Source organism: Anoplopoma fimbria, chromosome 21 (genome assembly GCF_027596085.1).
Source record: "Anoplopoma fimbria isolate UVic2021 breed Golden Eagle Sablefish chromosome 21, Afim_UVic_2022, whole genome shotgun sequence".
Classification (NCBI taxonomy): domain Eukaryota; kingdom Metazoa; phylum Chordata; class Actinopteri; order Perciformes; family Anoplopomatidae; genus Anoplopoma; species Anoplopoma fimbria.
In genome coordinates, this window is record NC_072469.1 from 8,414,336 (window position 1) to 8,428,007 (window position 13,672).

General features: G+C 41.1%; 2 protein-coding genes across 5 annotated transcripts; one reads left to right on the forward strand and one right to left on the reverse strand.

Moving 5' to 3' along the window:
• The first annotated feature begins 328 nt into the window (after positions 1–328).
• Positions 329–10,181, forward strand: nphp3 (nephronophthisis 3). Of its 4 annotated transcripts, none has more exons than XM_054623027.1 (28): positions 329–395; positions 709–1,084; positions 1,215–1,340; positions 1,424–1,574; positions 1,741–1,893; positions 2,182–2,315; positions 2,596–2,756; positions 2,873–3,029; positions 3,302–3,376; positions 3,500–3,673; positions 3,778–3,881; positions 4,139–4,253; positions 4,359–4,502; positions 4,581–4,678; positions 4,830–4,932; positions 5,068–5,150; positions 5,485–5,623; positions 5,907–6,071; positions 6,160–6,254; positions 6,334–6,456; positions 6,538–6,727; positions 6,950–7,191; positions 7,376–7,451; positions 7,544–7,671; positions 7,881–8,121; positions 8,360–8,485; positions 8,647–8,762; positions 8,878–10,181. In XM_054623027.1, exons 2-28 carry the CDS (start codon positions 761–763, stop codon positions 9,044–9,046), a joined length of 3,912 nt encoding a protein of 1,303 aa, XP_054479002.1. In that variant the 5' UTR covers positions 329–395; positions 709–760; the 3' UTR covers positions 9,047–10,181. The 4 variants fall into 4 exon arrangements, 3 of the variants coding, with proteins under 3 accessions (XP_054479002.1, XP_054479004.1, XP_054479003.1); XM_054623029.1 differs by having other exon boundaries at positions 8,650–8,762; XM_054623028.1 differs by having other exon boundaries at positions 5,488–5,623.
• A 75-nt stretch (positions 10,182–10,256) lies between these two features.
• Positions 10,257–13,574, reverse strand: uba5 (ubiquitin-like modifier activating enzyme 5). The gene is made up of 12 exons (XM_054623031.1): positions 13,287–13,574; positions 13,079–13,124; positions 12,677–12,766; positions 12,455–12,564; positions 12,275–12,361; positions 12,099–12,183; positions 11,907–12,011; positions 11,625–11,752; positions 11,401–11,536; positions 11,187–11,265; positions 10,958–11,064; positions 10,257–10,737 (listed from the first exon to the last, which is right to left on the reverse strand). Exons 1-12 carry the CDS (start codon positions 13,442–13,444, stop codon positions 10,660–10,662), a joined length of 1,209 nt encoding a protein of 402 aa, XP_054479006.1. The 5' UTR covers positions 13,445–13,574; the 3' UTR covers positions 10,257–10,659.
• Between the last annotated feature and the right edge of the window lie 98 nt (positions 13,575–13,672).

Consider the following 13,672-nt stretch of genomic DNA (forward strand, 5'->3'; position numbering starts at 1 on the left):
AAAATATAAAACATATTCTGGTTTGTTGAACATTTGTTTGTTTACCACATAATTCCATATGTGTTCCTTCATAGTTTGGATATCTTCAATATTAATCTACAATGTAGAAAACAATATAAAATAAAAATAAAGAAAAACCATTGAATGAGAAGTGTCCAAACTTTTGACTGGTACTGTATATTTTCACTTTAAAACAACAATTTGCACAAGCTATTGCTATTCCTACTATAGCATAATAATTGGCATTAATACAATACCTGCCAGGTGGGCTTTGCACAGTTACCGTACCTCAAGTACTCAAGAGAATTGACTTTTACAAAGTTTGACCCGTGCGAGCACCCGTATTCTGACTTGTTACCAAGGCAGCCAGGGAGAAGCTGTGAAGGGAGCGGACCGTGAGTGTTTGTTCAACGTAGCCTCATGATGTTTTCACCAAGTGTTGGTGTTTTACACAATATTCTGTTCAAACTAAATATGTAGAGAAATGATTGTGTGTCTCCTTTTGTCTTTTAAAAATAAAACAATGCAAAAAACAACAGCTAACTAGCTAGCTAACCAAGGCTAAAGCTGACGTCACAGTGCTTAGTTAGCTGCTTTGCGTTTGGGGACAAATCAATTCAGGACACAGTAATTTTGCCATTCACAATCATCTTCCATAGTTATGTAATGTTGTCCATGTTCGTCCATTCCCTGTCTGTCATCCCACAGGAGCAGTTATGGGCATCTGGAAAGGCTGAGGACTGAAGTCCAGGCTGCCACCATGGGCACCGCCTCCTCTCTGGTCAGCCCAGGAGAGGTCATTGAGGATGGATATGGTGGTGAAGGAGGGGAAGCCTGTGAGATCCCAGTGGAGGTCAAGCCCAAAGCCAGACTCCTGCGCAGCTCCTTTCGCAGAGGACCTCGGGTGATTGGGGCCAGTTTCAAATCCACAGGTTCAGTGGATCTGGAGTATGCTGCCGAGTATGAAAGACTCCGGAAAGAGTATGAGATATTCCGCGTCAGCAAGAATAACGAGATCTCATCCATGCAAAAGAAGGAGGCGAAGCTGGATGAGGAGAACAAGAGGCTGAGAGCTGAGCTACAGGTGACATTAATGAGCAGGAGACAACTGAGATGTAGAAACTATTAGTTTGTCAAAGCACAAGTTTAAAGGCTACAACATTTAACATTTTGATTGTTTCTAATGATGATGTTCATTGTCAATGTGACAACAGGCTCTGCAGAAGACCTACCAGAAGATCCTTAGGGAAAAAGAGAGCGCTCTTGAGGCAAAATATCAAGCTATGGAGAGGGCTGCCACCTTTGAACATGACAGGGACAAAGTAAAACGACAGTTCAAGGTAAAGCAAACCACATGTTGTCGATGAGCATTTTTCCAGTAATCATGATTGCAACGCTGACCAATTGGCTAAATCACCACTAGATTTTCCGGGAGACAAAAGAAAAGGAAATTCAGGATCTTCTGCGCGCCAAGAGGGACTTGGAGGCCAAACTGCAACAGTTGCAGGCTCAGGGCATCCAGGTCTATGACCTCAATGATTCTGACTCAGATGACAATCAAACCACGGTTACTGGTAAGACCCAGATAAAACAAATCCAATAAAACAAAGGTTTTATTCATGAATCCATCCTTCCAATATGTAATTTGCATCTGGAATGCAAAATTTAAGGTCTTGTTTATATATTATTATGATGAATACTTCCAAAGCCTTGTATTATTGATTCACTGTATGTCTTTAGCTGCAGGGACACAGTGCGAGTACTGGTCTGGTGGTGTGCTGGGAAGTGAGCCCTCAATGGGAAGCATGATGCAATTGCAACAGACCTTTCGAGGACCGGAATTTGCCCACAGTTTGATAGATGTGGAAGGACCCTTTGCAAATGTGAGCAGAGGTAAGTAAACTACAAAAGTCTGTCGAAAGAAGGGAGGCATTATGACATCGTTTGAACGCAACAAAGACGTAACCAAACATCTTAAACCACTGGCCATAATGGCTTCTATGATGCTGGAAAACTAATTCTACCTCAAGACAAATTGACCTCTACATAGATTACCTACTTCTTATATCTTTTTAATGGGTGTATATTTTCATTTACATACGGACAGCTTTTGAAGTATGCATTTACTTATCTCTGAATGTTTGTATTGCAACTTTTCTTGTGTGTGTGTGTTTGTGTCAGATGACTGGGATGCTGCAGTGGCCAGTCTGCTTCAGGTCTCACCTCATGTTCCCCAGGCCTTGTGGAGTAACACAGTGCGCTGCTACCTAATCTTTACCCAGGAGACCAAAGCTGAGCTTGATGTCTTCATAAAGGTTAGTTAAATGGGCACTACAAAACTATGAGTATTATGTTTTCATGGGATTAGTGTATTATTATTGATTATTATATTGTGGCACTTTTATGTGTTTCATTATTGGGGTCGTTTCTTGGAATTAGCCTGAAGTAACACAGGAGCAGGCTTCAGGAAATGACTTTGGTCTTCTCAAGATTAGTCAGAATTTCAGGCTTTTACAAAACCATTGTGAGTAAACCTTGTAGAGACAGTACATTAATCCTTGTCTGGAAAATCTTTGCTTTGTGTTTTCATTACAGAAACACTCACCTGCGTTACGGAGAATGTGCGAAGGTCTAGGCCATTTCTACCTGAATGTCTGCTTCCCAGAGGAGAATGCTGCCTCGTACGATGTGGAGCGAAAGCAGGAGATTGAAAGGAGCTCCGTGTGTGTGCTTCTTGTCAAATCTACTGTCACTAGGTACAGTAAGTCCTATACCTATCCTCACTAAGATATCCCCATGTAGTTAAGATTGTACTCGTATTTTATGGCTTATTTTTAGGAAAATGTCTTACGATATTCATGCATGTGTGTAGCTCTGTGGTGGAGGATTGTGATGAGGCTTTTGTGAAGAATCCAGATGGCCATCCACTGGTGCTCTACCTCAGGACTGAAGAAGATCACAATTTGACTGGACCCACCAGGCAACTGCTAGAAAGGGTCAATGCTGCAGACAAGGCTGCTAAACTCAAGGTTTGTATGTGCCATATATTAAATGAACAATAATAAAACAGGATAAAGGAGAGAAGAAGATATTTCACTAAGTATACAAAGTGTTCTACAAGTGCATTCTATGAATTATATGGCATGTATAGTCACAAGAATATGGATGTACTTTTGATAAATAAACATTAAATAGAGCATACGTTTTGTGTTTATTGCTTTTTAAAGTTGACATTCTGTATTTTCCTAGTGGCTAGATGCCACACAGCGCGTGTGCTTACATGTTTTGAACATTAACCCAGGTGGTGGATCATAGTGGTTCTGCAGAGGAGGGGGCTGACCTCATTTATATTCAACTGGAGAAAGTCATCAAACAGGTAAAGACCGTCAGCACTCTTTATATCGATTTAATTGCAAGTGTTGGGTGTGCATGGTGATTTATGTTTATTCCTCTTGTCAGTGACAGCTTTTGAACTTCCATTTCTACTCTTACCATGTAGGAGTTGCTGGGTCTTGAAGGAGCAGATGTTGATTCTATGGACTTTGGAATAGAAGAGGGACGTGAAGAAGACTCGGGAGATGTGCTGTGGGACCTGCACGATGAGCAGGAACAGATTGAGTCCTACCAGCAGGCCTGTAGCAGCAGCACCACGTCCCAGTTAGGCTTCCAGAAGGTAGGGCAGATGTTCCCCTCTTTTGAGCTCTCTTAAACTTGTCTTCCAGTCTAATACTGTCTTTAATCACTGTAAGTCTGTGTCTTATCTGGTCTCCTTCTCAGTATATAGATCGTTTGAATGACATGATAGCTGCTCCACCTCCCACCCCTCCTCTGCTGGTGTCTGGTGGTCCAGGCTCAGGAAAGTCTCTCCTGCTCTCCAAATGGTGAGAACTTATTCATTCAGTTAAGTGTTAAGTGTTTCCCCCCCTGTAGACACTTCTTAATGCAAACTTGTGTGTTTGTGTGTTGCAATTGAAGGTTTTTTGTAAGCTTTTGAGGTATGTTGAGTAGTTCTCCTAATTTATGCCTGTTTTAGTCATTTTCCACTGGTCTTTTTTCAACTTGCTAGCTTTATTAAAAAATGGCACTGACATGACTTTCTGTAAGGTTTGTCTAATTTCCCTTCTAATTTCCTTTTCAGGATCGAGCAGCAGCAGAAGCAGTCCCCCAACACCTTGTTCCTTTATCATTTTGTTGGCCGCCCACTTTCAACAAGCACAGAGCCGGTTCTCATTATCAAACGCCTCACAGTCAAAGTAAGGGGTGTCTCTCAGCGGCTCTTCTAAAGTCTAACTTCCAGTGATGACACTCCGTCTTGCTGAATAACTGTGGTAATGTGTTTTCTGTCTGTTGTCACGTAGCTGCTGCAGCACTTCTGGTCCATTTCTGGCTTGTCGATGGAGCCCAGTAAGATCTTAGAGGAGTTTCCCCGCTGGCTTGAAAGACTATCAGCACGCCATCAAGGAAACATTATAATCATCATCGACTCCATTGACCAAATACAGGTACACTCCAGATTAGACGTTTACTGTTTTTTTCTCTGTCACCTTTAGAATAGCTCTTCTAACACTACTGTTTTTCAGCAAGCAGAAAAACACATGAAGTGGCTAATTGACCCTCTCCCTGTCAACGTCCGAGTGGTGGTGTCTGTCAACGTCGAGACTTGTCCTCAAGCTTGGAGGTGAAACCCACAGTTTGATTTCTATATATCCCAGTCAATTTACTCTACATGTGTTGTATTGCTATTAATTTATTTCCCATGCAGTGGTATACATTTATAAATATGCTCCTGTAGTATTGCCATTTGTAATTCAGTGACCATTCCTGATTAGGTTATGGCCCACACTCCACTTAGACCCACTGAGTCCCAGGGAGGTCAGGAGCATTGTCAATGCAGAATGCCAGAGCATGGATCTCAAATTGACCAAGGATCAGGTCAGTTATCATCCCATCATTCCCTTTTTTAAAAAACTCTTGAGGAATTAATAGTGTGGAAAGACATTTGGAATTGTTAGCAGCGATACATTTTTGGTGAGAATGCCACACTTACATGTTCTATCTTTGTTCCAGGAGAAGAAGCTGGAAAGACATTGTCGCTCTGCATCAACCTGCAATGCATTGTATGTCACAATACTTGCAAGAATGATAATCAGGTTAGTCATCGTTGGTTTCACAATTCTACATACATTGTCCATCACAGAAAAAAAAGCAACAACAGTTTTTGTTTTTTTGTGTTTTTGTGTAGTTTCACTTTTTTAATTAAAAGATTCAGAACACACTCTTTTCATTGCAATGATCTTTTATATAATGGTAGGGTTTTCTGTGACTCGTTTCAGAGAACTTTGGTTGTGTAAATCCATTCTGTAATGGGCCTTAAACATGCATTATGTGGGTTAAAAATGGTCTTCCCCTCCAAGTCTGATGTGCATGTCTCTGGATGTATGACTAAGTCGATTGGCAAATTTGCCATGTTTTGTTACTGTCCAGCAGTATATCAGGTTGTTCGCTGGAGAAGAGCCTGGAGCAGTGTTTACAGTGTCAGGACACCATGTCACTCTACCGTCTGGCACTCAAGATGACTCTGAACTCCCTCAACCCAGACAGAGAGCAACACATTATGAGAGAGGTGACCTATGTCCAGATAAAAATAACAATAACGCCTTTCTCTTAAACACAGAGTTCTTTCATAATTGTTGGTTTTAATGTTATTCTGTGTCCTGCAAAACTACTTTGTCACCATATTATAAATTGTGTTCTCATGATATCGGTCAAATTTAACTTTGATCATTTTTTTCTTGTTTTTATTTCTCTCTTTACTTTCTGGCCTCACAAGGACACAGATTAACAATCTGGATTTTCTTTCTCTATATATCAAAATAATATAATTTAGTTTTTTTTTCTCTCTTTAGATACTGTGCCTTGTATGTGCCAGCCATAATGGAGTGAGTGAATCAGAGGTGCTAGACCTTTTCCCAGAACTGGAGTTGCCTGTCCTGTCCTCTCTGCTTTACCGTCTGAACAGACTCTGCATTGTTACCCTCTGCTGTGGGCTCATCAGGTTTCAACACCTGCAGGTAACTGGACTTTGGCCATTAGAATAATGCATAAAAAAACATGATATTCTTTTTGAAGTTTCTGTCTGTAAGTGTATTTATCTTTCAGGCTTGGGAAGCTGTAAGGTTGGAGTTCCTGGGTGGAGGAAGTAGCTCGTCTGCCTACAGAGATAAACTCATACAGTATTTCAGTCAGCAACTCGGGTAGAGTAGTCATCTTTTCGTCATACAACACAACCCAACTTCTTCTGTCAGTACAACTCATGTCATTGTGTATGTGTAGCCAGGACCGTGTGACGTGGCGTGTCGCAGATGAGCTGCCCTGGCTGCTCCAACAACAGGAGGATAGGACTAAATTACAGCTCAGCCTCCTGAACCTGTTCGTTTCCCAAAACCTCTACAAGAGGTAAAAAGCATGCATAAACACAAGCTGATATAGCACATTTCTGTAGGTATAGTCTGGACAGTATGTGTTTGCTTTTTCTAGGGGTCATTTCTCTGAGCTGCTAGCCTATTGGCAATATGTGGGCAAAGACAAAAGCTCCATGGCCACTGAGTACTTTGACTCCCTGAAACACTATGAGAAGAGCTGTGAGAGCGAAGACAGCATGACCAAGTTGGCAAACCTGTACGAGACCTTGGGACGTTTCCTCAAAGACCTGGGCCTCCCTAGTCAGGTAGTTCACATGCTTTCAATATTTCAATGAGTATTATCTTTGAAATAACTCAAAAAAACATGTTAATTGTTCTTTAAACATACATTTTCTGCTTTCGGTGGTATGCAGTTTTCTTGGGGCTTACTTAGCTTAAATACGTGTGTTTATAGTTAACTTATTTTCTGTAAGGAAAGTGCACATACTGTCAACTGCATATGTATTTGATTCTTTCTGCTTTTGTAGGCAGTAGCACCTTTACAAAGGTCACTTGAGATTAGAGAGACAGCCCTGGACCCGGACCATCCCAGCGTAGCTCGCTCCCTGCACCAGCTGGCTGGGGTTTATGTTCAGTGGAAGAAGTATGGCAACGCTGAGCAGCTGTACAAGCAGGCCCTGGAGATCAGTGAGAATGCCTACGGAGCAGAGCATGCCAGCGTAGCACGAGAGCTGGAGTCACTTGCCATGCTCTATCAGAAACAAAACAAGTAAAACATTCTCTCTTGGTGTTGACATGCGTTATGTTATTCATAATTCATAATTGTTGTTGTGCAATGTAGTTTATTGGCTGTTCCTGCCAGGCAATGTGTGAGAAAGGCATCATCCCATCTATAGTGATCTCATAACAGATGCCCTTGTTAAATGGCTTACACCTGGCATTCTTACGATCAGGTATGAACAAGCAGAGAAACTCCGGAAGAGGTCAGTGAAGATCCGTCAGAAGACTGCTCGCCAGAAAGGTCACATGGTAAGCATGTTTCACAGATACCAACATGCTTCGCCATATCCTCTTATGCATCAGGCATCATGTAAATGCCTTTTGTCAATTCCTCATTTCAGTACGGCTTCACTCTGTTGAGACGCAGAGCCTTACAGCTGGAAGAGCTGACCCTGGGAAAAGACTCTGCAGACTCAGCCAAGACACTTAATGAACTAGGTGTCCTGTACTACCTCCAAAACAACCTGGAGTAAGGCATACATGTTACAGCTGGAATGCACACAGGCAAAGACACTCCGCATTGTGGACTTTAATTGTGTAATTGCGTCTCCCTCAAATTGCACTTTCTACCTCATTCTTGTTTAGTTTTTTTGTTTCCTTAAGTCTTAATTTGTGTGTCCACCAACATCTGATTCATCTAAAATAGATTTCTCAAATCCCGCTCTTTTCTCCCACCAGTGCAGCCAAGATGTTCTTGACCCGCTCCCTGGAGATGCGTCAGCGTGTCCTCGGTCCAGATCACCCAGACTGTGCTCAGTCCCTCAACAACCTGGCCGCACTTCACACAGAGAGGAGGGAGTATGAGATGTCTGAGGACATGTATGAGAGGGCGCTAGACATCCGCAAGAGGGCCTTGTCCCCAGACCATCCCTCGCTGGCTTACACACTCAAACACCTGGCCATGCTCTATAAACGCAGAGTGAGACACGTGCATTTTGACAATGAAACTTTAATATGCTGTCTGCTTGTCGTTGGCGGAGAATCTTATTTCAAGAGGTGTGTGTGTGTGTGTGTGTGTGTGTGTGTGTGTGTGTGTGTGTGTGTGTGTGTGTGTGTGTGTGTGTGTGTGTGTGTGTGTGTGTGTGTGTGTGTGTGTGTGTGTGTGTGTGTGTGTGTGTGTGTGTGTGTGTGTGTGTGTGTGTGTGTGTGTTGTACAGGGGAAGCTGGAAAAGGCGGTGCCGCTGTATGAGCTGTCTCTGGAAATCAGGGAAAAAAGTTTTGGACCCAAACACCCCAGTGTGGCCACAGCGCTGGTCAACCTGGCTGTACTCTACTGCCAACTAGTGAGAACGTCATTATTATTTATTTAGTCTGTTCAACATATACCCGACTTGCATGTTTCTTAAGAACTATATTTATTTTTATTTTAATGTGTGTTATGAGCGTTTGTGGCTTAAGTTTTTCGTATAGAGCAAAGCTAACTGTAGATTTTTGTCTTTGGCAGAAGAATCACAGTGACGCCTTGCCTCTTTATGAACGAGCACTGAAAGTGTATGAGGATAGTTTGGGTCGCTCACACCCTCGGGTCGGAGAGACCCTAAAGAACTTGGCTGTGTTGAGGTACAGTAGTTGTGGTTGGGTTCAACATTGGGCTAATCAGAAGTTAATTAACGAATGTTGAATTACATTTAAAATTGTTTTTCTTTCTTGCCTTTTTTTCTCTGTTTGTACATAGCTATGAAGAGGGTGACTTCGAGAAGGCGGCAGAGCTTTACAAACGTGCAATGGAGATTAAGGAGGCAGAGCCATCGTTGGTGTGTGGGAACGCCCCGTCCCGTCACTCCTCCAGTGGGGACACGTTCAGCCTGAGGGGACCGGCTGCCCTCCCACATGCCCCGAGGTGAATCTGTTCAGACACTTATTGCCACAGAAAGGTAAAAGGCTGTTGACAGCTCTAATAGAATCAGACCCTATGGTCTTTTATTAATCTGGGAACCATTCTGGTCATCCCACTGCGATTGTTGTCGAGATGGAGGTTTTAAGGTTTGGTCAAATAGACTGTACCTGCCAGTATGATTGTGAGGTCTGTTTTATGAATCTGTGAAACCTGTGTATTTACCACAAGTATTTGTTTATATTTCTAACATAATCATGTATGCAAAGATCTTCAGATATATCACTACTTTTTATGGAACTCAATTTTACATTTATCACAAACTATTTACATGCCTCACAGTGTACATCAGCAAATTATCTGCACAGATTTATTTGATGGCATGGAATGCGATGAGGGTTTGGCATACCATAACCCATAAAACATAAATAATAACAGACACTTTCAGTGCTTTCCAATGAAAAACAGATAATACTCTATGCACTTTTTAAAAACTTTATTTTTTGTAAACTACGGTTATAGGTATAAAGAAAACCACATTATTCTTATACGTTTGATTTTAAAGTTATACCTCTAAAGATTCTGTTAAGGAGATAAAGTATGGGCTATCAAATATTTCCACATTTCAATCCGATTGTGCTGTTATGGCTTACCAAGACTGTCTCACACAGGTCTGTGCCAAGTTTACATTCACGATGTTCTGACTGAAATATTTTGAGGGTGCTATTGTCGCCAAAATCAAAAGTGCATATTGTGAGAAATGTGTATATTTATATGTTTAGATACCATTTATGTTTACATTACATAATGTCTACCTACTAGTATGAAGTATGTAACCCAAATAGAGAAAATGTAGAACCAAAGACCAAAAGCAGGCCGAGAGCATGTCTGAGAAGACATCACTTCTGGTTAAGATTTTATGCTGTTTATGCAGAAATAAATTACTGAGTATTTTTTCATTAACAAAAAGGATTTTAAGGGATTTGCCAAAACCACAATAGTGCCACAGGTTAAAGTACAATGAAGTAATGATTTGTTGTTTGAGTGAATGTACATGAATCCCAAAGGGATACATCAACACATTAATGTGACTTAAGTGTTTAAATATATTTATGTATTATTGTAATTTTATTGTAATCTGTAAAAGAAAAATCACATCCAATATATTGAGAAGATTGTATTCCATCTAATAAATACTTTATTGAGACAACTTAAACATGTTTAAATGTTTTAATCTGTTGCAGCAGATGTTTATTTTAAAGCTGAGTGAATGACGAGCACATTAATAGGGAGGGAGGAAAAACTCGGTCACTAATCAAAACCGTAGAAAATACACATTGTTACAATGTTAATGCACTAACAGTGATATTATCCTAGGTTGATATACATTTCATTAGACTGTGCCAACTCCGAGTGCTTCACACCTTCCTAGTATGTGTTGTGTAAATGTCATCAGCAGCATTTTCCATGCATTTCCGTTATTTAGCTGTTAGATGAACGCATTCTGTAATTGTTTATTTGACATTAATTGGCTTTTTCATGATGCTTGTTATCAAAGAAACCAATGGAATAGACACATGAGAAAAGGCATGTCTTATCTAAATAGCACCTTCAGATTGTTGTCTACAGCTTTCTCATCAGAGCCATCAACTCTTCTAGGCTCTGTTCAGTGTCCCCCACTGTCTCCCCACTTGATGTATCCTGGTCCAAACAAGAGAAAACAAGGTTGTCAGAATTTATTTCAGGTCATCTTTCACAGTGAATATTTTATTGACTTTATTGTTACAATTTCAAAACTTATGATGCTGCATTTGTCAGAAAAAGGACACTAATAATCTCACATATTTTAAATTAAGCAGCTCAAATATGTAAAACTATCCGTTAAGCCCTTCAAAGTTGATTTGTTTTACCAAATACTTACTTCAACTGGAATGGTGTAAGCCACGGTAATGCCTTCTGGGAGGTCCGGCATAGCGCCTGATGCAGCCTGTAACTCTGCGTCAGTCACTTCAGATACTAGTTCAATACCTGCACGTTACAATTGTGTTTGTATTAATACACATTAGACAATATACTGTATTGTACAAAGACAAGCAAACTGCTACATTTCTGACACTGTTAGCTTGAATAGTTGTTTGTTGCATGCTCACCCCAATCATTGTCCTCGTGTACGACCTCCTCCTCCTCTTCCTGTACAGCTTCGACTTTTGGGCGCTCTGCTTCTTTCTTCTGAAATAAAGTTTTCATACAGATAGACACTGTTAGCTTTCCCAAACTGTTGCAGTACATATTCTGTATTGTAATAAAAAGACCTTTTGGCAGGTTTTACATCGCAATACTTGAAAACAATCAGCAAGCACACACCTTGTACTCTTCCTGTTGTGTCCTGCAGTAGCGGTCATTACACTGGGGGTTGGCTTTCATGGCCATGGTGGGGAAGAAGTCCTGCATGGCGTTGTAGCCGAGATAATAACTGACAGTTCCAAACTTCAAAAGAAACCTGAAAGACAAAAACGTTTTAACTTATCATATACAGACAGTCTTTCCACCTTTGGGTTTCCCACTGCCCATGAATAAAGATATCTTACTTGAGGACATTTTGCACCAGGAGGCCTGCGACCACGCCCATCGTTGTTGGTAAGCTGGCAGCACACACACCCTCCCTTTTTAGGGTCTTCTCATCGATGTTAGCTGCCACCACCAGAGGAGGAGCACACTAACAAAGGATATGACGCTGTATTACAATGTAACTATTACAACTGTTTTTCTTACAGGACAATGTTGTTCAAGTATTGCAGAAGTTGAATATCTTTTAAAGAAAAGTACAACTATGTTAAAAGTAAAGAAAAGATGTTTGTGTGTGGACATACAGCGAAGCATGCCGTCTCTCCAGGAATGATGAGCTGGATGTGTCCTGATACAGCGTTCTCACTGACACCAGACTCCATCCAGATCTGACCGAGCTCATTACAGGCCTGTGACAAACATGACAAGATGAATACAATCTGCAAGGGTAACATGTACTGGCAGCTCTGTTGTTTTTGTGGCCGTGCTGCACTTACTGCATTGATAGCCATTCTGGCCTCAAAGTTGTCCACACAGCTCAGGATCAAATCCACCGGCTTCCCTTCCTCCAGCCCTCCATAACTGAGAAGACACAGAATAATCTGTTGTGAAGGCTGGTACCACTGCGGAGAAGAAACTAGAAACTAGAGACGGGAGAGTAAGAAATGCTCACCTGATGCGCTCCATAAAATGTGTAAAATTGTCCATTGTGGTGATATTGTAGTTGTGGGTCTCAAATGACACATCTGGGTTGATGTTCCTGTTGGGTAAATCGAGTAACATGTAAGCAAAAATAAACTTAACATCTCTTTTTTTTCGGGGGGGGATTTCATTTCTTTAAACAATAGTATACCTGAGTGTGTGTTCTGCAGCTTCCACTTTACTGAGGCCTGCCTGGTGAGGCTGGAAGAACAGTCTGTTCATATTGGCCAGCTCTACTTTATCGTAGTCAAAGAGGAGCAACTGTGATGGCATAGGCATAGACAAGACTGGGGTAAGCACAGGCAGACAATCTACTGAACAAGATGCACAGGTGAATGTCAATGTAGAGGAAATAAGAAGAAGTTTGTATTACCTTACCAATGCCACATCTAGTGAGCATTTCAGCTGTCACACTGCCAACTCCCCCAACACCAACCACAGCGACTGTGAATGTCCGGATTTTCTGTCCACATATTACAAGGCAACTATTTTATTGATATGTTCAATTCACTTCTTTTTAAACCTTTATCAAACATTATGGACGTTCATATTTACAATTAATTGCACAGGTCACATGGTGTTTTTTAAGAAACACCTTACAACCTTAGGGATACCCATGTGATAGTTTGTAAACATAAAATTCACATTGGCATTATTATCAGCTGGCATGTTTTGGAAATTTGTATAGACTTCAAGGAGAAGAGCAGCAAAAAAAGTACTGCAGTGCAAAAAGAACATTACAATTAAATATTTTTTTAATACTTAAATATCATACCTCGTAATCATCCACGATGCCCATTCTCTTTAAAGCCATCAGACGACTGCAATGACAACACAGCTGAGGTTAGCCTGTGGTCTATGAAGTACCACCATATGGGATGAGTGAGTCATAAGGCGTAGCCCCCTTTAGTGCTAAGATCAACCCAGACAAATGATGTTAAAAAGACTAAATCATAATAATAATAATAATAATAATAAATCACCTGTATGGGTTGGAATCCACGACCTCTGCGCTCATTTTGTCAATCTTGGGTCTGTGGAGGCTGTGAGCATCCTCCCCGGCACACTGCTTCTGCTTACACTTTATCAATTCATTCTCCAGCTCTCTCACCCGCAGCTTCAGCTCCTCGACCGTCGCCATTAGGACAACAAATATCTCTAAACAATGTCAACGAAATACGTGTAATATTATGAATAACAATAAGGCAAGTGAACAAACTAGACGGCTGAATCGGTGCGGAAAGTACACGTCTTCAGAAGTCAGCTGTCAGAATGTGTGTTCACGTAAATAACGTCCGTGTAGAAACAGAGGCAACTTGCAATTACGTTAAATCGTTCCTACATTATTAGTTGATAATTTAAACGGTTA